General features: G+C 47.6%; 1 protein-coding gene across 1 annotated transcript; it reads left to right on the top strand.

Moving 5' to 3' along the window:
• The first annotated feature begins 673 nt into the window (after positions 1-673).
• On the top strand, positions 674-22,530 carry VCP (valosin containing protein). Its single transcript, XM_075727027.1, has 17 exons — positions 674-723; positions 5,688-5,799; positions 6,189-6,361; positions 8,505-8,647; positions 9,637-9,767; positions 12,064-12,195; positions 12,599-12,701; positions 14,527-14,660; positions 14,895-15,030; positions 16,084-16,196; positions 16,844-17,008; positions 17,117-17,239; positions 18,313-18,525; positions 19,778-20,086; positions 21,009-21,164; positions 21,518-21,672; positions 22,093-22,530. The coding sequence occupies exons 1-17, from the start codon at positions 707-709 to the stop codon at positions 22,196-22,198; spliced, it is 2,421 nt and encodes an 806-aa protein (XP_075583142.1). The 5' UTR covers positions 674-706; the 3' UTR covers positions 22,199-22,530.

Below are 22,530 nucleotides of genomic sequence, written 5' to 3'. Positions count from 1 at the left end.
AACTAGGGGGAAAAAAGGGATGCGGGTGGCTCCGGGCGTAGGGAAGGGCCGGGCCCCCGCACACCCCGGCAGCCGGGGGCGTGAAGCCCCCTCGGCGCCTCCCCGCCGGCTGAGCCCCGGCGCACGGCGCCGCTCCCCGAGCACCCGCCTCCCGCCCCTTCTGATTGGCTGCAACCCTGCCGTCCGTTTCCCTTCCCTCGGGCACTAGCCAATCGCGAGGCGAGGCTCACCCGGATGGCCGTCCGCCCGGGACTTCCCTCTCGGATTTTCCCATTGGTGAATTTTTGCCATTGGCCGCTCGGCCCGTGTTGCCCGGTAGAACAGCCGCGGCAGGGGCTGCGCTGCGATTGGCTGGCGGGTGCTGCGCCTGGCTCGTGACGATTGGGACGGGAAGAGGAGCGGGGCGGGGCGGAGCAGCGAGAGCGCCCGTTCTTTTTCTTTCCTCGCCCTCCCCGCTTCCGCCCCTCCCATTGGCTGAGGCGCTGGCCGGGCGAATTTTCCGATTGGTTAGCGCACGCTGTTGCTAGGCAGGCGAGGCGGAGCGGGGCGGAGCTCCCCCTTCCGATGAGTCGGCTCTGAGGTTCAGTCAGCGCGAAGCGCCGCGACCCGCTGCCGCCGCCCGCCCGAGGCCCGCCGCCCGCCGCCGCTGCCCGCCCTGAGGAGCCGCCGCCGCCCGCCTCCCCTCGCCCCTTCCCCCCGCAGCGCCATGGCCTCGGGATCCGAGTAAGTGCGGGCCGCCCGCCGGCAGGCCGCGGCCTAGGCCCTGCCGCGGCGGCGCTGGGCCCGGCCCGGCCTAGCCCGCCGTACCTCGCCTCAGCGCGGTTGCGGCGCGGCCTGGGCCGGGCCCGGCGGCGGGCCCGATCCGTCACCCGATCCCGCTGTGTCATGTAGGCCCGGAGGCGGCGGAGGCGGTGCTGGGAGGGGGATGGGCCGCTCCCGGCGCGCCGCCTTCCCCCCCCCCCCCCCCCCTCCCGCCCCGGCCGGGCCTCCCCGGGAAGTGTCGAGTCATGGGGGGGGGGGTGAGGCCTGGCCGGCCCGGGCCTCCCGCTGGGCCCTGCCCGTGCCCCCGCCCGGGGCCCTGGGCCGCCTTCCTGCCGTGCCCCGGTGTGGCCCGGGCTGTCCCGCCTAGGCTAGGCCTCAGCCAGGGAGGGCTTTGTCTTCCAGGCCCCGGAGCGGCTGGCGGGGCACCGAGCGGGGAGAGAGGCATGCCCCGGCCTCCTCCCCGCAGCAGCCCTCGGGCCGGGGCTAGCAAGTGACTTGGCATTAGCAGAGGCAGACATGTTGTGCCGGGCTGGCCTCTGTGGCAGCTGAGGCAATCGGCTATATTTTCGTCTCTGGTGTCTTGCCTCACTCTGTGTTCAGTTCCAAGCTGGGGATCATCTTTCATGCTTCTCAAAAATGAGTTGGGTAATAGTGGTCTCTCGGCTCCCCGCCCACGTGCACAAGCCACTTCGTTGCCCCTTGGGAGGAGTAAAAACAGAACCTGAAGATAAATTTCCCAAATCCAAGAATACTTGAAGTGACTTTCTGGTGTTGCCGGAGGCACTTTCGATCCCTTTGCTGTCTTCTTGTTTATGTTCTCCTTTCCTTTTGCAACTCCTGGAATTCAGACCTGCTCGGTCTCACTGAGTCAGTTCCAGCAAGGCGTGCCAAGATTTCAGTGTCCGTGGTAGAGCTTGTGGTGGAAGTGATGGTCTCAGAGGCGTATTTTGCAGCTGAGCGAGGTGAACAGTGTCTTTAAGAAGAAATTGCTACTTTGACAAAGTTCTTCTCACCACATAGGAATCAACAAAAGTTACTCTGCAACTGGAAAACAGTTGCTTTTTAGTTGCCATTTTTGGATCAATGCTGCTGGCCGCCATCTTGCCAAATTTAGCTTTAGTTCAGTGCTAAAGAGCATTGCAAGAGCTAAGAGAGTGTGGTTTCTGAAGGCATTCTTATTTTCATGTGCCTGCCTGTTTGAAATAGTGTTTGGGACCTTGGCATCTTGAGCATGGGTATGAACTCACCGCTTGGTTGTAATGGGCTGTTCTAGGCTGCAGTCATCAGATACCTCACTTGTTTGCTTCAAGGCATAAAATGTTTTATGGATTTTTTTTTTTTTTTCAAAAGACCTACCGGTTCAGTCTGTAACATGGATGTTCAGGATGGTAAGAAACCACTGACAGGTTTTATCTCAGAAGCGAGTTCATGAGGATGTTGATAAAAAGGCACACCTTACAGCATACAGAAGGCATGACTGTTTTCACTTTCATTACTGCAGCTGGAATCAGTTTGAGTCAGTGCCTTTCCACTATATTTTTAGCACAGACTTGCAGGAACTTTGGAGGTTGGTACTTATTTCCAGAAGAATCACTAATTGGTAATTACTTTTTTGCTGTTGCTCTTCATACCATCCACCATAATGTGTAGCCTCTGGGCATTATCACATGCTGAACGAGGGGAGCTCTGATGCAGAAAAACAGTGCAGTGATGTAAGTTCTAAAAAGTCTCCCCCCAGCCCCTTCCCTGTGTCAAATGGGGCTGTTGGACTGCTTTACTGAGAGAGAAAAGGGGCTGAGGATGGGAACCGGGAACCTGTTATTTTGGTCTTTAGGGCTAGTACATACTTGCTTCAATTTTATTGATGTCTTGCGCTTTGTATGCAAGTTTGGCCATTAGCTGTGCTGGGGTTTGTGTCCTCACTTCAGGCCTCTGTCTAGGGGCAGGCTTGATGCAGGCTTTGAATTTCCTTTTAATTCCAAAACAGCTCTAAAGCTGCGTTTTGTGTTCAGTTTATCTCTTTGTTGAGTCAGTGAAAGAAAGGAGTGAGAGGGAAGGTGTGTGAGGGAGCTGACAAAAGGGATGAGTAGGGGAGATGATCTGGAGGATTTGCACCAGGCTCTCTCTGTCAGGAAACTCATTGAGGAGCTTTAAAAATTACCTGGCCTAGCTGTCTGTCCTGCCCTTCGCTGAAGTTCACCAGCATGCTTAGGAAAGTTGGCAGGAGAAGTCCCAGCCCATGCCTTGGACTTTCCTGCTTGGTATTTTCAGTTCAGGCTCTCTGATGCACAGATGACAGGGATTGTCTGAGCGTGGTTGAGGCATATTTTGCTCCATCATCTCGGTTACAGCGTGAGGAACCCCCAGGAGAGATGCAATGAGGGCAAGTGGTGATGATAATAATAATCTAAACTGCTACTGGAAGATGGGTAGTGCTTATCTCTCAAAGTCCTTACCCATGTCTGTAGGAGAATTAACATCACTCTCCTGTGCAGCCGACATGTAATTTCGTAGCACCTTTGTTTCTTTGTCTGCAGAACTGCCAGGTCAGATAACTGAAGCTGACCACATGCACGTAGATGCCTGCATGCTGTTTCTTGGAGACCTTTATTCCATTTTTAATGCCTCCAAGCTTTCAGATTGCTTTAAGTGCAGTAATGTACTGACAACATTGATCCAGCCCTCCCTTCTTACTTAGGAAACTGTAGATTTGGTTCTTCAGTACTAAAACTTTTTTCTTGCATTCAGCAGAACCAAGCGGACCTCTTGCTGTGCCCTGCAGCACTGCTATGTGTCAGGAGGGATCTGAACTTCCCTTCCAGATTTATACGGCTGTCGGTTTATTGACAATTTTGGTCCAAAAGCTTCCACTTGCTGCCCAGTTCCTCTTCCATTTTTTTTTAATCTTGTGTCCCAGATTGGCTTTTAGGCTGCATGGCAGTCTCTGCATCCTGAGGAACAGCCACTCAGTTTCAGTGACAGGTCATGTAGCCAAAGTCTGGCAGCGGTTTCTTATCAAAGGCCTTTGGATCCACATCTCGTGTGCAGAGGGGTACAATTTATGTTCACACTTTGAACAGGCTAAATAGGAGTATTGTTTCTTTCTGGTGTCCCTTGGCTCAAGTTTTAAAATCTGCCTCCTAAATTAATTTCCAGTGTCCGGGAGCTAATGCTGAGCTAATGCAAGGTCCTTACAAGTAGGTTGTTGGTTTTATCCACTCTTTTAACCACAAGATCCTGTCTGACCTGGCAATGTATTGGTTCAGTTTTCTTACTGCTCTCTCAGTTTTCCTGGAAATCCCAGATCTTTTAGGACTCTACCGAGACCGCATTTTAGGTTGAAGATGGAATTCATGAGCTCCTTCCAGCGTGTATCCAGCAGCCTTTCTTGTGTCTTTTTGGGTTCAGAGAATGGATCTGTAATATGGTCATTGATATCCACCCCTTTCAATGTCTTACCTCTTGCACTCTTCAATGAAGAGAGGAAAACACGACTTTCCCAGTGCTGGCAGTCCTGGAAAGACATGTTTTATAACTCCTCCTTTTGTTGACTTAAAATAATGTTGTCTCTACCAGGGCTTATGCAAAGCTTGAAAACCTCTTGGAAACAAGTCATCTGCCCTCATAGGCTTGCTTGGTATTCTTTTAAGTGTCCGAGAAAGGAGCCAATACAGCATAGTCTGTCTTGGAAAAACCTCTGTCTTGAGGGGCGGGGGCACCTTGGGTCACATCATGCTGTAGGTATGTCATCCCTCTCTGATGTACTTTTAAAAATGCAGTGAGCGTGCCAAGTGACGCACCGCTGCCACGGTCTGCGTTCATGCTGTATAGCTGCTTGCTCTGCCACTTCCACTCGAGGTTTGATTTCTTCTGGTTATTCTGTCCCTAAAAGAGCAGAATGGAGCCAAAGTGTACGGCCAACACCGTTGTCCACAAAGCTTCCTACTCTGTGCCGGTGCTTGCTGCTTGTTTAGGACAAAAGAAGACTTTATTTTCTTTCGTTTGTCAGAATCAAACCAAACTGTGCAAAGTTTTCTGTTCTTACCTTAGACACTGGCACATCTGGAATACTTTGAGAAAGTAGTCATGTGCTCACCAAGGAAGTTACAGCAGTCAGCTGGGATTGTGGCAGGCTGAGGTACAGCTTCCAAGAGCTCCTCAGGAATCAGTTGGTTCAAATTCATATTTCTTTCATAGAGTGAATTATTTGCTGTGTTAGATTCTGAAGGAAATTACTTAATCTGCCTTCCTTCCATTTCTTTGCTGTTTGATTTGCCTCATTTTGTCAAGGCTAATGAATTATGTCATATTTCTTGTGGTGTAGTGGGCTAGAGCTGCAGTGACTCCTGTGAAGGTGTTGTGGAAAGGTGCTTATATCCTAAAAAAGTGCTTATATCCTAAAAAGAAAACTCCATTTTTCATGAGCAGTTGACTATTTCTACTGGCTTGATAGGTTTAACTAATAGGCCTCAACAGCCTAAACTCTTAAAACTCTTCCTGTCAGGGGAGCTGCAGCATTGTCCTTTAATTCCCCTATTTATCTGGGATTTGACACCAAATAGACTTGAACTTTTGTTTCCGTGGCAGTGGTTACATGTGATTTCTGATGAGTCTGACTAATTCTGTTAGGCAAAACATCTTACAGTCAGCAACATCTCACAGACCACTTCTTTTCATAGGTAGCTTCACAGCTATTTCCATTTGAGGCCAGTGAAGTAGCTATATTTATTGACAGAAAATACTGTGCTTTGAGCTCCTGGAACTGGTGCCTGGGAAAAATGTTCTCCTTTGTCTTACAAACAAGTATCGCTTCTAAAAGACAAGACAACAAAGAAACCTGTAGAAAACGGAGATGAAAACAGGGGGGTGGCTGGACAGGGAGGAGCAGTATCACTCAGCCTCATAATTTCTGTTTTCTTGGCCAGTTCTAAAGCGGATGACCTATCAACTGCTATTCTGAAGCAGAAAAACAGGCCCAATCGGTTAATTGTTGATGAAGCCATCAATGAAGATAACAGTGTTGTGTCACTGTCCCAGGTGCGTAATCTATAAAAACAAAGCATTTAATCTGGTAATTTGCAAGCTGTTGCTGTGTGTTAACTTGAAATGTAACTTTGCAATATGAATCCAAATATTTGTGTCAGAAGCTGCAGCTGTTATGAGTGAGGGAAGGTCATCTTGTCTTGTTTCCTAACACTCTTCCATGATAAAATGTGTTTGGATTCTCAGTTTGTAGGATCCAGTTGAGTTTGTGTCCTTAGTCTGGCTTCAGGATTAGCTCTTGACCAGTGTAGTGGGAGCCTCTGTCCTTGAGGATTTAGTATATTGCTTCCAAGATGTAATTCTCCAAAGTCAAGTAACTCTCCTTCAAATGCTTGAATTCATGTTTTGTCAAGAGCTTGTTCTAATGCTGATACTGTTCACAGGCAAAAATGGATGAGTTGCAGCTGTTCAGAGGAGACACTGTTCTGCTAAAAGGAAAGAAGAGGAGAGAAGCAGTTTGCATTGTTCTGTCAGATGATACCTGCTCAGATGAGAAGATTCGCATGAATAGGGTTGTTCGTAACAACCTGAGAGTGCGTCTGGGTGACGTGATCAGGTGAGGACTTGTTTGCTAACTGTTGCGTATCCCTGGGTTGCCTAAATAATTTGTGTAATGGCTCTGAATTGATCGAGTCAGAGCAGAGACAGGATCTGCAGGAGAGGTATTCTTAGGTCTTCCAGAGGAGATCACAGAAATGTTTTCAAGTGCATGGCTCACATCAGGGATCTCCGTTTACTTCTGCATGTGTTTCTGCCTTTGTGCATATTCAGATTAACACTAGAAAATGATGCTAAAGATTCTTGAAGTCTCTTGAGGACCTTTAAGAGCCCAGGTCCTGTCATTAAATTGAGTGGTTCAGTCATCCCACTGTTGTCACAGTCATCTTCCCAAATTTACATTGTCAGGTGAACTCGCAAATTTTTCTTGTCTAAATTTTTAATGTCTACAGTGTTAACTGTGGAAGGCATTAAGCTGAGCTGACCTATGGCAAACAGAAGTTAAAATTTGCTAGACATGAGTGACAAAAACATGAAGCAGTCAAATAGCAAGATTAAAAATCACCAAAGGGTGTTTATATTCCGATTTTTGTTATAAAAACAACTTTAAAATTAGGAATGCTTAAAAAGTACTGCAGGGGTTTTGTTGTGCAGCACTTGCAGAAAGTATTGGGAAGGCACTGAAGTACACATCTCGGCTTATGGGAGACAGGTTCCATTCTGTGATGGGAGTGGGGGGGGGGAATGCGTGAGCATTTCTTAAGCGTAAAAGTGCTACTTTGCAGGCTTAAATATGGGAGGGCTGACAGCTCTTCCTCCTGAGCATCTTCATAATCTGGAATATCCTGCATGTTGTGGGAAAATTGGAGCCTGGTTTCTGACACTAGACTTCCTGGGGTGATACCTGGAATAATCTTAAATGCAAAATGTGTTTCATACAAACTTTGTAGAGGAGAGGAATGAGGCTGTTCCACCCATTTCTCTACCACTAGAAAATGCAAGTTATACACACCGCTGTAGTTGGAACTGAACAGTACTTTGTGCCAGTCTGTGGATTCAAAATAAAGATGATCCTTACTTTAACCTGATGCAAGGTTACTGTTGGAGTTGTTCCTAGTGTGACAGTTCAGCTTGTGCTCTCCTCTTCTCTGCTAGGACTGTGTCTGTAGTGGTTGTCAGCCTTCCAAATGCTTTGTTGCAAGGGTCAGAGAATTTTCAAACCTCTTGCATTCAAAGTTTTCTTGCTGATCCTTAACTGCTTATCGTGTTACTTTCTGTGGCCTGTTTTCTGCCAAAACCCAGATTCATGCACTAATTGCTTCCTGCTTGCGGTCTGGCAACGGTTTTCCTTCTGGGGCAGTTTGTCTTTTCCTTTACCCTTTCTGCTGATTCCTCTTGTAAAGCACATGATAAAAGAATCTATTAAGAGTCTCTAACAAAAGTCACATATGAAAAGTTGCATGCTCAGCTGCAGTTCCATGTAGGCTTTTCTTAGGTGGCAAAGCCAGTTTGAGCTTTCTGCCATACCTTGATACTCTGAGCTATTGCTACAGTAGGCTGTTGTCCTATACTGCAAAATAGTAACTGTAGTGTTTATTTAAAAAAGGGGAAGGGGCCTTCAGACTTTAACCTGAATGTCAGCCTCCACAAAGCAGGACTGGCAGACTGCAAGCTAGTTACTCCTGGTTGGTACTGAGAGAGCCTCTGCTCAGAATCAGGGTTGTCAGCAATAGGAGCTCTGGTCTCTGTAGTAAGTTAGAGAGAGGAAGGAAGAAAGAGCTTCGCCCAGCTCCCTCTCCCTTGCAGCTGGTTCAGCAGTAGCTTGTTGTTGAAACAAAAGTTAGCTCGTTACTCTCATAGGTCTTTAGGTTGCATTAGTTACCTGTGAATGTTCCTTGGGGATGGCAAGGGGGGGCTACAGAAGAGCAGGGTGGTAGGAAGGAAGTATGAAACTCCCCAGCGGCCTTGGACAGGGCTGAGAGGAGTGAAGGACAGTGTGTGTTGTGAAGACTAGCTCTCGATGGGCATGATTTTTGCCTTCTCAGCATTGAAATGTTCTTATGCAGGTGAGAAGTCTCACCAGGGCTTTGGAGGGTCCTTTCCGGCACTTGTACTGGCCTGGGAAGGGGCACCACTGCCTTCTCCAGGCTCGGGTGCAAGTCCAGCATGATGTGGCTAACTGGAGTTTTCTTCTGTTGCAGCATCCAACCTTGCCCAGATGTGAAATACGGCAAACGTATCCACGTGCTGCCCATTGATGACACGGTAGAAGGGATCACAGGGAACCTATTTGAGGTCTATCTCAAGCCGTATTTCCTGGAAGCATACAGACCCATCAGGAAAGGTAACAGTGCCTGTTACTGAGGTCCTGATGGCAGCAAGTGTAAGCTAGTCCTGAGACTGAGTAAAGAGAATTTCTAGAAGCTTGCACAGATCTCTGTGAAGCGTTAGACTGGCATCTGTAGCGTGAGATTTTGCTGGTGCTGATTTCACTTTTTCCCAATCTTCAGAAGAAAGGGTGATTGCTGCTGCTGGCTGGCAGAGCAGCTTGATAGTTCTTCTGTGGTTTTTTGCTACATGAGATGGGAGAGCATCTGAAAAGGCTCAGGTGGAACTCAGGAGAAAATCTTGTTAAACTAAATTGCTACCACTTGATGGAATTGGGGAATTGCCCGCATATTGATCAACTGGTTGGGTATACCAGCTGGCACCCTGACTAAATTCACTTCTTCAAAGTAATTGAGTAACTGGGAGAGTGCATTGAAAAACCAAATGCACTTCTGGAGTTGTGCTAGTAGCACTTCTGCTGGAACAAATAGGTCCTAATACACTATAAACACCAGCTGAAGTTATCCAGCTTCTGTAGCCCAGTTTAGCCAGGAGTTCGTAGTGCAGTATTATATATTATTCTGCTTCTGGAAATGACCAGTTGTAACAAGTAACAACTGGTTATAACTTGAAAATGAATTTTTATTAAGTTAGGGCTCTCTGCCTGTTTTAGAAATGTTAAATTGAAACTGAATGGAAAAGAAATGTGATTCCTTGCCTTTGTGTTTTGTATTTAGGGAGAGTATTCTTTTCTTTTGTTTGCTGGTTTTGTTTGCTGTTTGTTACTGGATGAAATTTGAGAACTTTTAACTGCTGCGGATCTAAACGGTGCTCGGGTAGTCACAGTACATGCAGCTGAGTTTAAAATGCAGAGCAGCATTACAAATGCCAGCAGTGTTTGCCTGTGTAACCCACTTCCTTGTCCTCTCAGGCTGCTGGTAGTACAAGGGTCGACATTTTGCAGTCCTCTGTTGCAGCAGGCTACTAAAGTGTGGGGTTTTACAGGTGACATCTTCTTGGTGCGTGGAGGGATGCGTGCAGTGGAGTTCAAAGTGGTGGAGACAGATCCGAGTCCATACTGCATAGTGGCTCCGGACACGGTGATCCATTGTGAAGGAGAGCCCATCAAACGAGAGGTGAGCAGAATCCTGCCACATGGTTCTCCTACCGAATCCCCTCTGTCCAAAATCTGTTTCTGTGTCAGTGCTTGGGAGCAGCTGTGTTTGCAGTTCCTGTTTTGGCATTTTGTGTATTGGATGTAATGGTTAGAAACTCTGGCTTCAGGAGATGAGCTGCTGCTGAAGGTGGTCAGAGAAAGGTACTTCCAGTGTCCTTCCTCATATGCTGAGATAGCACTAGTGTGTAGGTTTCCTGACGAGATGCTGTACTTTGGCAGCAGCTGGTTTTGCATCTGCTTCCAGATATCTCATGCTGGACCTAGATGCATCTTTTAAGTCCAAAGTTCCCTTGATCCATAGCAGGGAGAGCTTACAATGTTGCTAAATTTCATGCTATGTCAAAAGAAAACAATTAGTGCTTTTTTAGTGAGAAATTTGAAATCCCAAAATGGTTGACTCGAAAAAAATTTCCCCTGTCCCTTAAGGTGTCTAGCCTTGAGCATCCCAAGCTTGAGGCACCCTGAGTGTCTCATCATCAGGTCTTGGCCACCTTACTGAGTAGGAAATCTCAGAGAAATGAGCTAAGGTGGTTGTGTACTTCATAAAATAAGTGCCTTTTTTCTACCTGCAAATCGGGGTGAGTGCTGGTTTGTAGTTAGCTGCCTTCTGAAAAATTCACCTCTATGTGACACTTGTGAGACTGCATCTGGGCCCCCCATGGGCCCAGTTTGGGCTCTTCAGGACACAGCAGAGACAGATAGGAGCAAGTCCAGCCAAGGCCACCAAAATGATGAGGAGCTGGAGGTCAGAATGAGTGAGGAGGGGCTGGGAGAGTGGGATGGTGCAGCCTGGAGAGCGGAAAGCAAAGGGCCAGGCTTAATGGCAACTGCCTGATGGGAAGGGGCAGATGATCAGCCTCTTCTGAGAGCTGTGCCCAGGGACGGGACTAGAGGCAGCGGCATAAGCTGGATCAAGGGAAATTCCCAGTGGATACTAGGAAAAAGGTTTCCCCAACCCTGGAGCACGGTCCAGAGAGGGCAGGAATCTCCAGACCTGGAGACCTTCAGCACTTGATAGGGCCAGACCCCGAGTGAGGTAGTAGTTTCTGTTAGTGGTGCTTGGGCTGAGCCTCTCTAAGATTCCAGGCTGTGTTATTTTATTATTTTAATGTGGCCTAATGGTACAGATAATGAAGGCCAGCAGAGATTTGGACAGCCAAATGAATGGGTGCTCTAGAGCTATGCTGGAAGAGCTGGTTACAGTTGATCTTATCTGTGTGTCTGGATCTTAATATTCTCTGTTAATTTGAGTCAATCCCGAAAGACAACACTACCATCTGAGAACTGTATTATAGCTAGAATATATCAAGTAGTTAGAGATATCACTTACAATTTAAGGAATAAGTATATTTTATACTGAGCTTCATTGTCTATTGCTGTCTTTGTTAGCCACGTCAGAGGGTCGCAGAGCTTGTTTTGCACTGGAGTCTGTAGGGAACCTGGCAGCAGAGGCTGTCATTCAAGAGGGTGGGCTTCAGTGAGGTCCAGGTATGTGCAGGCCGTTCCTTTTGTATGTTTGGAAAAACAGAACTAAGAAACAATCAGAGAAGAAACAAGGAAGACTGAAAGTGAGAATCTCAAGACAGCAAAGAAATGGCTACAAGCAGAAACCTGGTTTCCTGGTGTCCTGGTTTCGGCTGGGATAGAGTTAAGTTTCCTCCTAGTGGCAGGCTTGTGTTTTGGATTTAGTGTGAGAAGAATGCTGATAACACACTGATATTTTAGTTGTGGCTAAGTACTGCTTATGCTAGTCAAGGACTTTTCAGCTTCCCATGCTCTGCCAGGTGCACAAGAAACTGGGAGGGGGCACAGCCAGAATAGTTGATCCAAACTGACCAAAGGGCCATTCCATACCATATGGTGTCATGCTCAGTATAGAAACTGGGGGGGATTGGCTGGGGTTAACAGTCGCTGCTCGGGAACTGGCTGGGTATCGGTTGGTGGGTGGTGAGCAATTGCATTGTGCATCACTTGCTTTGTATATTATTATAATTATGTTATTATTATATTGTTATTATTACTATTTTACTTTATTTTATTTCAATTATTAAACTTCTTATCTCAACCCAGGAGTGTTTCTCACTCTTACTCTTCTGATTCTCTTCCCCATCCCATCAGGGCAGGGGGAGTGAGCGAGCGGCTGCGTGGTGCTGAGCTGCTGGCTGGGGCTAAACCACAACACCTGGCTTCTGTAGACTGGGAGGGATTGTTGAACTATTGTTTTCACTCAGACATTGAATGTATCTCCTGGATAGGATGAAGAGGAGTCACTGAATGAAGTGGGCTATGATGACATTGGTGGCTGCCGGAAGCAGCTGGCTCAAATCAAAGAGATGGTGGAACTTCCCCTCCGACACCCTGCGCTCTTCAAGGCCATAGGGGTGAAGGTAAGTCCCTGTGTGCACCAGGTGGATGAATGGGTGTGTCCTTGCAGATGACTCTTGATGTCAGAGGTTTACGAAGCATTTGGAATAAGTAATTTGTGGGCTTTTGTTTAATGCTGATGTTAGGAAAGTATTTCCTTACATGTTCTGGACACAGATGAAAGTACTAGCAACTTGTAAAGCAGAGTGATGCTTTGAATCAGCGCTGTCAGTTACTGGCAAGATTTTTATTTGTGTGTCATGCAAAGTAGTAAGGGTGTTGATAGCAATGCTGGGATGACAGCTGTTGCATGAGTTTGCATCACAATTTCGGACTGGCTTTATCAAAGGCTTACAATTTCACTGTGAAGCTACTTAGGCATTCAGGTGGTAGCTCACCACTTAAGTCCTTTGCCTTTGTCCTCAGCCTCCACGTGGGATCCTGCTGTACGGTCCTCCTGGCACTGGTAAAACGCTGATTGCCCGAGCAGTGGCCAACGAAACGGGGGCTTTCTTCTTCCTGATCAACGGTAAGTTTTGTGGCTGCTTTGTCCCCGGACCTGCTGTGTGCTCATTCATCTGTCTTATGGTAATGAATGGCATTAACAGGGCTTGTAGAGTGGCATTGTCTCCCCAACATCCCTCCTTACCTCTTTCAAGTGAGCCTCTGGGGACACTTGGAGGCCATTTGTGTGGAAGCATATGTAGCGGCACTTCCCTTACGCTTGATTGTGTTGTAGCAGGGTGGTTGGAAGGCAGCTTTGCAGCATGGGCACTTGGAGTCTGTCCGTCTGGGTGTTCATTTGTGTTGCTGAGGGCACAGCTGGGAGTGAAGTGCTGAGATTATTCTAAGTGTATGGGTGCAGGACGCTTGCTTCCATTGCTGCCACCATGTTCCATTCAGAAAAGAAGCTGATCTGCTGTGGATTTCTCTTTCCCCTCAAGTAAAGCACAAAGACCTGTTTTGTTTCACATAGCATTAATTGTGAGGAACTTTCCTGAAAGCTATAATGAGTACCTTGGGACTTAGCTACAAGTGACAGAACCTCCTATTGGTAACTCTCACCTGTAGCAGTTGAGATGGTTACTGGTTTATATCCAGTAAGAACCAAATTCTGAATTTTTCTCACTGCTTTGCTGTCCCATTTTACAGTCAGTGCTGGAATAACTGAACATTTTTACTTAAGGAGTGCTGCTTTTCTTTTCTGATAGCAATCACATAGACCCATGAAGGTGATAGCAAAGGCATAGCAGAGAGCAGCAGTAGGGAAGTGACTTGCTTTGTGTCTTAAGATATCAGATGTAAATAGGCTGGTTTTTAACCATATGTCACCCTTGTCATATACTTCCTAAAGTGTGTGGAAGCTGTCACTGAATGCTAATGAGCCATCCGTTTCTTTAGACACTTGTACTTCTATTGCATAATAAAAATAACACTGTCAGAGTTAGTGATGCATTCTGTCTGCTGGTCCCAAGCCTGGATCTGCAGGCAGTGTTGTAGACAGAGCTGGTGTGAACTGGAGAGTTACCTGTAATGAAACACTCTTAGTACCTGGCCTCACCAGTGGCTCTGCAGCTGGCAGGCTTCAGTCAGCTAGCGGCTTTGCACTCCTGAGGGTCAGGTTTCTTTTTATTGGATCTTTTAGAAGCATACTTTCTCTTCATCACCACTCCCATCAGCATGATAGAAAAATCTGGAAAAACAGAATAAATCTGTAAGCCTGCACGAGTGTTCGGCAGTTGAGGGAGATCTCAGGGGAATGCTGTCCCTCCTGGGATTGATGTGCTTACATTGTTTTTTTTTTTTTCCGTTTTAGTCTTTGAGAGGAGATGGGGCTTGGGGTTTTGGTTTTTTGGTTTTGTTTTGTTGGGGTTTTTTTAATACTCATTTATAGGATCTTATAGAGGTAAATGTATACCTGTGTAACGTAAGCTAAAGGCAGCTTCAGTATCTTAGAGCTTTTTCCTTCCCTACCCTGATAATTCATCACCGTATAATTTGATTGGTTCTCTTGCAAGCTAGACTGGCATTAACAGTGTGTGGTGGCACATTACAGAGAAGCTCACCAAGTGTGAAATAGGGTAAGGAAAGAGGCACCTAAAGGTAGCTCATTGACTAGCACCGCATTCTGTTAGAGTAAACTGAGAACACCAGAATAATGAAATAGAATAGAAAGTCATTCTGCATGCTGTTCTTGCCTGTTCAGCTGCAAATGTATTGAATTCAGTTGATAGTATTTGCTTTGGCTTGACGTATAGATTATTCCATGTGAACGGTGTACTAAAAAAAATTCAGCTGCCTGTCTTGGGGCTAGCTGCCTCTCTTCTGGGTGCCACAGTGCCACTATTTTTCAGGTCCTGAGATCATGAGCAAGCTGGCTGGTGAGTCTGAGAGCAACCTGAGGAAAGCCTTTGAAGAAGCAGAGAAGAACGCTCCTGCCATCATCTTCATTGACGAACTGGATGCCATTGCTCCTAAGAGAGAGAAGGTAAAGTAGTACATCCTTTTTGGTAGGAGCTGGCGTGAATCTCTGCATTTGACTACAGGGTAAAGCAGTATTTAACTTAACACCTGACTTCAGCTGGATGTGGAAAGAATCAGATGTAGTTCATGATGTTTCTTAACAGCTTGTGGCTGTCATATCTGTCCGCTCTGGTGCAGTACTAGCTCCTGTGCTTTGTTGTAGAGCTTTTGGTCTAACCACTGGTTTCTCTCTCCATAGACACATGGAGAGGTGGAACGTCGCATAGTGTCTCAGCTGTTGACTCTTATGGACGGACTGAAACAGAGAGCGCACGTGATCGTTATGGCAGCTACCAACAGACCTAACAGCATCGACCCAGCACTCAGGCGATTTGGTAACCACAATTGCAGTCACTTTCTTGTGTATCACATACTTTGTTACAGGCTGTGCTTCAGTGGCCTTGGAATGGTTGAGCAGAAATTAATACTAAACGTCTTCTGTGTGTGACATCAGCTGGAGACAAGTCAATAGTTTCTTATTTGAAATGCATTTCTAGGCTTCCAGCCTTTGGTATCATTTTCTGTGCCATACTAGGTTGGAACTTGTAGAAGTGAAAAAATACTTTGAAGTGGAAAAGTGTGCTAGCCTCTATTAGGTGAAGCTATTTCAGGACACACTGAAGGAGTAAATGCTTAAGGCGATGTTCGTGCTTTAGGTTTCAGAAGGCTCTCAATTGTCTGATTTCTTTCTTTTATTGATGAGAGGTGCGGTAGTTCCTGAGACTCAGGTTTTCAAAACTTTGCATTGTGAATGAACGTCTGGTGTATGACCAGTTGGAAAAGTCTGTAATAGCAAACCAGTCAAGTGTGCAGGGGAAAATGGCCTCTTAAATGTGTAGCGAGCCACTTGAATGCACAGCTATGGCTAGAGGAAAATGACAGGTGTATGTACCTTAGTTGATATTGCAGTAATACCTAGGTTTCCTGCCTCTCCAGATATTGGGGCAGTTCATGTTTTTCACCACTTGGGTACTGCTGTGAAAGTTCTGAAAAACGAAATCTCTCAGTATTTGCGACTCTTGGGATGAGGACACAAAGGTAGAAATAAACAAAAAAGTGTCATGGTATGTTGATTCAGGGAAGCACATTTTCCTAAAAATGAGGCTCAGAAAAAGTACTAAACCAGCAATCCTCTCTGTCCTATAATCTTGAACTCTCGTTAATACAGTATTCTCACCTCCCCTAAAAGGCTAAAGCCTTTCCTTCTTTTCTGATCTGACTCTGCTACTGTGCTGATAGATGCTGCAGAGAAACCCAACGCTCTGGCATTTTCTGAGTTTGTATGTTTTTGTGGTTTGTCATCATGTTGTTCAGTCAGAGGAAGGCAGCAACTGCAGCTCCTCTAGTTCACAGAATCAGCAGCTCAACATATGTTTTGTACTCCCTAGGTCGTTTTGACAGAGAGGTAGATATCGGTATCCCAGATGCTACCGGGCGCCTGGAGATCCTGCAGATCCACACAAAAAATATGAAACTGGCTGATGATGTGGATCTGGAACAGGTGAGTAGCGTGCTATTAGGAGAGCTTATCTCTGCAGGCAGATGTTCCCAATGCTCTGTTTTGTAGTGCAAGAGTTGTTAAGGCTTGATTGCATAAATGTAGTTGCTCATTTAGGACAGCATGAAACTGGGTGAATGTGTGATCTCTGGGCTTCCTTCTAACTAGTTTATCAGTGACCAAAAATACTCACTAGTTAATAATGGCATGGCTAAGTGAAGCAAATGTGTATCAGTCCAGTCTGGAAGTGCCTTGCCACTGTCCCCCTGGGTTTGTTTGCTGTGGCGTTCTCTTGAAAAGGAAAGCAAACCTGAAACAGCTCACGCAGAGCTGGGTGAGCATTGTGGTGACACTGGACACCATGTGTAAACGGGATGGTTCCTGTAATCTCTGTCCTGCATTCATCAGGGTTATCTTTGTGCACACCACCTGAATTCCAGATTGCAGCTTTGACTTCAAGTAGGAGGTGGAACAGCAGTGTCTTTGCCTTTAAATACGTGGTGGCACTTGTCTTGAATTCACAGCAAAACACTCATGTTCCTGTCCTTGAGAGCTTTGTTGCATTTCCCAGTGAGTGACCAGAGCATGCATTGCCCTCGCAGAGCGTTTGCTTGTATCCCTGTGAGTCATAGTCAGTGCTCTGCTTTCAGGTGGCAAACGAGACCCATGGCCATGTTGGTGCTGACTTGGCTGCTCTTTGCTCAGAAGCTGCTCTTCAGGCTATCAGAAAGAAGATGGATCTCATAGACCTAGAAGATGAAACCATTGATGCTGAAGTGATGAACTCGCTGGCTGTGACCATGGATGACTTCAGGGTAATGCAGGAGTGCCCCTCTTTCTTTTGGGTGCAAAGTCTGATAGCTTATCTGAAGCAAGTGAATATGATGTGTTAGAACTCATTTAATGCTTTCTTCTAATGATAGTGGGCTCTGAGCCAGAGCAACCCTTCTGCTCTTCGGGAGACTGTAGTGGAGGTGCCACAAGTTACTTGGGAAGATATTGGTGGTCTAGAAGATGTAAAGAGAGAACTCCAGGAGCTTGTGCAGGTAAGGGTTTCCAACAGATTTTTGCCTAGTCAGCTTGAAAAATAGTTCTAATAATAAAATCCAGAACTACTTCAGATTGCTGTTTGGGCTGTGAACAGGGTAAGCACAAAGGTTTTTATGGTATTTGCTTGTAATGGACTAAAAATACCATGCTGTTCCATCTTAGTGAAGCTTGGAGAGGGAGGTGCTGGGAAGCAGCATCAGGCTTTCCTTAGTTGAATCTACAGTGTAGTCTTGGGTGGGCGCTGTGCTACACGCAGAAACAGCAGCAGTTCTGCTTCTCTTAAGTGGAGACCAGCAGTGGAACCACTGCTGAGAATCCTCGTACGTGGTGGCTTTATATGCCAGAAAGTGAGTGAAGATTCTCATACAGAGAGCCTCCAAAGGGCGTCCCCCAAGTAATTGGGAAACCTTCTACGAAGGGAAAGACTGCGACAAAAAGTCATGAATGGTCTGTGGAAACTCCTGGTTGCTGCCTTGGGATGATTTGGGCTTGATACGTTCCTGCTTTCAGTTGTCACTGTAGAAACATCCTGTCTGTCAATAAAAGAATGTAATTTTCAATCTCATTTTCTGATGTTAAAATCATCACCTATCTCTGACCTCGTTGCTGAGGATAAATGCTCGCATTGGACACCTTGCCTCTCTCTGGAGAGCAGAGTGAATAGATGAGATAATGAGCTGTTCCCTTTTGCTTCTGCAGGGCAGAGTGAAGTTGGGGTTAAGTGTGCTGGAAAACTACCTGAAGTTGTACTTAGTTCTTAGAGGTAAATTGGTTGTTTAAGGCAGCTTTCCAATCCAGCTGCGGTGCTTTTCAAACCAGTGTCAATTAAAAACTCCAGTGGCCCTGAACAGGCAGGATCTTGTGTTTAACCCATCAGAAAGCTCAGGTAGTGTTTCTGGTAGGAGGAAAACCAAAACTGACCTAGAAAAAGATGTCCCTTCCAATGGCAGAGGGGTTGGCTTAGATGATCTTTGAAGGTGCCTTCCTACCCAAGCCATTCCGTGGTTCTGAGGTACAGGCCTGTTCTGGCTCATCATGAGAGGTTTTTGTTTGTTTTCTTCTCCTTCAGTATCCTGTGGAGCACCCAGACAAGTTCCTCAAATTTGGTATGACCCCATCGAAAGGGGTTCTGTTCTACGGACCACCTGGTTGTGGTAAGACACTGCTGGCCAAAGCCATTGCCAACGAATGCCAGGCAAACTTCATTTCCATCAAGGGGCCAGAATTGCTCACCATGTGGTTTGGTGAGTCTGAAGCCAACGTGCGTGAGATCTTTGACAAGGTAAGTGTTTCTTCTGCTCCCTGGGCAGTATTTGTGCTGAGGTACCCCCAGAACTTTGTCTCCACTGCGTCTGTCTTACTGGCTTGATTCTTGTTTGTGTCTTTTGTGTTTTCCCCACTTGCACTGAGAGCTGGGGCTGCTTTCCTGATGTTAGGGAATTAATCCTCTTCAGCAACATAGTGATTTAAACTGTTCTCTCTGGCTGCGGTTTGCATCTGTTGTTACAGGATGATAAATGCCCCAGTGCCTTAGCAGTGAGGCTGGCATTAGGATGGCACAGATAACCTCCACATCCCTGAAAATTTACCTTGACACCTCATTAGCCCTCACCATCTACAGATTTTCAAAATATCCTGTGGGTTCTTGTCCTGCAGTATACATGGCTTAGAAAGGAGCTCATGCCTACTGCTCACTTGCCCCGTAGATAGTGTCACCTCCTGTCCCAGAAGGTATCTGCATGGATTATCCTGGGAATCCTCGCTCTTGTGGTCAGGGAAGGTGGACAGCACGAAGTTGGAAGGAGAGTGAGAGAGAAAAATTGAGGTTGGGAGGGAACCTCAGAGGCCATCTAGTCCGGCTGTTTGTCCAGAGCAGGGAGATAACTTGGAAATGTGATCAGGTTGCTTGGGGCCTTGTGTCCTGAATACATGCTAAGGGTGGAGAATCCCTGACCTCTCTGTGCCTGTGTGCTGGTATTTGAGCTCTCTCATTGTGAATAAATTATTTTTTCCTTTATTTCTAACTGGAATTTTCTTCACAGCCATTTGTGCCTGTGGTCTTTCATCCTTTCACTCCACACCCTGAAGAAAGATCTGGCTCCCTTTTCCATATAACTAACCATTAGGTAGCTGAAGAGAACGATTGGATTTCCCCCTTCCATTGGGTGTATCTCCCCTACTGATACTTGAGTGCCTAAATGACCAGTTGATGTCCCCCGGTCTTGCAGGGAGAGTTCTAGTCCAGGCAAATTGGCTCCAGCTTTCCCTCTAGCCATTGGAGTTACCAGCCTCCTGCCTGGTTCACAATGCTCACAGCTTTGAGGAAATTCAGCTGCTTGTTCAGGAGAATTTAAGTGAGGATTTGTGTGGCAGGAAGTTGTTCTGGAGCAGCTCCTCCAAGGTCTCCTGCAGCAGCAGTACTCTGGTGCTCCTCTGAGCTGCTTTAATGGTAGCGTAGGCTTAGTGTGAAATCAGTGTGCTCCTCACCGGATGCTATTAACATGGACTAATTGTTCCTGTTCGTGTTTTCGTAGGCCCGCCAAGCAGCCCCTTGTGTGCTCTTCTTTGATGAGCTGGACTCCATCGCAAAGGCTCGAGGTGGGAATATCGGCGATGGTGGTGGTGCTGCAGACCGCGTCATCAACCAGATCCTGACAGAGATGGACGGCATGTCCACCAAGAAGAACGTCTTCATCATCGGTGCCACCAACAGGCCAGACATCATTGACCCAGCCATCTTGCGCCCCGGCCGCCTGGATCAGCTCATCTACATCCCCCTGCCTGACGAGAAGTCCCGGGTCGCTATTCTTAAGGCCAACCTGAGGAAATCACCAGTTGCCAAGGTAGGGTCTGTGCCCTGACTTGCGTCCGACTTGGGTTTGCTGTGTGCTGCACATGCTCCTTATGAGCTGGGGACAGAGCAGAGGGCTGGTGACTGCTCCACGCAGTGCAGAGCTGGGAAACCTTCAGTCCCTGAAGGATGGAAATGAAGAGGTGGGGGGCTTGAGCTCTGAGGCTAGGTGTCAACGAAACTAGGTGTCGGTGTGTAAGCACAGCAGGTCTTTGTCACATAGAGGAGTTCTGCCCACGGTGCGGGAACAGGAAAGCCTGTTATGGCAAGATGGAAGAGATTCTTGTACCCTGAAAGAAAAGTAAATGTAGAACACGGGGGTGGGAAGTGGAAATTGAAGAGGAAGCTTTGCAGTTAATTGTTGCTGAACTCTATCACAGGCAAGAGCTACATCCCTTGCCTGGGGAGCAGGCAATAATGCAACTGATAGTTAATCAGAGAAAAGCAGATGTCAAGTGAGAGCTCAAGCTTTTTTATGTCAAGCTGACCTTGTTAGGCTCTGTTGGGAAGGAAAGCTTCAAAGGAGGTTGCAGGACTGCCTCCTCAGTTGAGGGGAAGGAGGAGGAGGTCGGTTGTCTTGGTCTGCCTGTGCCCCATCTCCATTTGCAGCCTGACAGTGTTTTGTTTGACTCCTAATGCTGAGACCTGAGCAAATCACACAATCCTAAATCCACAAGTGCAGAGCACTGCTTTGTGGATTCATGGTGGGTGTGTGGGGAGCGTGGCCTGCCTTCATGTGTGGTTAACTTTTCCCAGAAACAAGAACCTTAACAGCTGATCTTTTCAAAATTGGACAAAGTTAAGGCAGCACCTTGGTACCATGGGATCTGAAGACACCTCTCTGTCACCTGAGACCGTAAGGCATTAAGGAGAGGCCTGCCTCTTTTTTTTTTTTTTTTTTTTTTTTCCACTAGGATGTCGACCTGGATTTCCTAGCTAAGATGACCAATGGCTTTTCGGGGGCCGACCTGACAGAAATTTGCCAGCGTGCCTGCAAACTGGCCATCCGTGAGTCCATCGAGAGTGAGATCAGGCGAGAACGCGAGAGGCAGACCAACCCTTCCGCCATGGTGAGTGGGGCACTCTGAGCTTCCCCCGCCCACGCGACGGGCAGCCCGCCTCTGCCCCTGGGTGAGGCGCGACGTCTTCCTCTCTGTAATCCTCGGACGGGGACGAGTGGGCTCTCGGCGCAGAGCGCGGAGCTGGAGCACTTCGTTCTCGTCTTGCGGGAGGGTCAGGCCCTCCTGGGGTGCCTCACTGTCAGCGCTGCTCGGAAGGCCCCTGCTGCAGCCCGGGCTCACGCAGCATCCCTCTCCTGCATTGGCGGGTGTTGGGGCACCCTGGCCTGGAGGGGGGCTGTGGGCAGCTGTCGGGCTGCGGAGCTCAGGCACGCAGCTCACCTGGGCCCTCTGTCCTGCTGCAGGAAGTGGAGGAGGATGACCCGGTTCCCGAGATACGCAGGGATCACTTTGAGGAGGCCATGCGCTTTGCTCGCCGCTCTGTCAGCGACAACGACATCAGGAAATACGAGATGTTTGCACAGACCCTACAGCAGAGCCGTGGCTTTGGCAGCTTCAGGTAACCCTGGGGGAGTGGGGGGAGGGCAGCGTGGCTCAGCCGGCCCCAGAGCAGGGCACTGAGGCAGCTTCCTGCTGGATTCCGGGTAACAAACCCCTCTTCCACCGCGCTTTCCCATTCTCCCCAGCGTGTACAGCAGCCAGTACACAATGTGGTGGGTGTAGGCTGTGCTGCAGGTTGGTTGTAGCTGCTCTGTTAGTGCTCCTGAAGTCCATCAACCCTTTTACATTTAACACAAGCGACAGGCGGCAGCCACGTGAGCCTTTTGCGTGACCTGCCGTAAGGCTTCATCCCATTCCTCCTGCCTGTCCCCCTTGGCACCATGGTGTTGGCATGGAGGGAGGGGATGGCACTGAGCTGCGAGGAGGCTTTTGAACAGCATTTTCTTCCTTCTCTCCCCTTCTGCGCCGCTGCACGCAGGTTCCCGTCGGGCAACCAGGGTGGCGCTGGTCCGAGCCAAGGCACAGGAGGTGGCAGCGGGGGCAACGTGTACAGTGAAGACAACGACGATGATCTCTATGGTTAACTCGCTGTCCTCGGTGGACCAAACTCCGAATCAGGCCACGTTGTACCGGGAAAAATCCAATGTTCAGTGGACTCTCGGCTTCTTCATTCCTCAGTTAGGACGGTGTAGCTGCACGTCAGACTTTGTACAGGGAATGTTTTCTGCAAACACAAATCCAGACTGTTGTTCAGCTGGGAGGCAGACAGTGAGTTAACAAGGAGGGGAACCAACTTAATTTCTGAGAAATTTCTGTTCTAGTTTATGTGGCAGAATCAGCAGCTTTAGTAAAGGGTACAACGCTAGCCTGTATTAAAAAAAAAAAAAAACACAAAAAATAATAAAAAAAAAATAAT

This window comes from Pelecanus crispus, chromosome Z (genome assembly GCF_030463565.1).
Source record: "Pelecanus crispus isolate bPelCri1 chromosome Z, bPelCri1.pri, whole genome shotgun sequence".
Classification (NCBI taxonomy): domain Eukaryota; kingdom Metazoa; phylum Chordata; class Aves; order Pelecaniformes; family Pelecanidae; genus Pelecanus; species Pelecanus crispus.
This window is presented reverse-complemented; position numbering and strand designations above follow the sequence as displayed.

Excerpts from the sequence above, each read along its gene's own strand:
- VCP (XM_075727027.1), top strand. Across the intron at positions 5,800-6,188 it reads GTGTTGTGTCACTGTCCCAG|GCAAAAATGGATGAGTTGCA; the intron begins GTGCGTAATCTA and ends TACTGTTCACAG. Across the intron at positions 12,702-14,526 it reads TTTCTTCTTCCTGATCAACG|GTCCTGAGATCATGAGCAAG; the intron begins GTAAGTTTTGTG and ends ACTATTTTTCAG.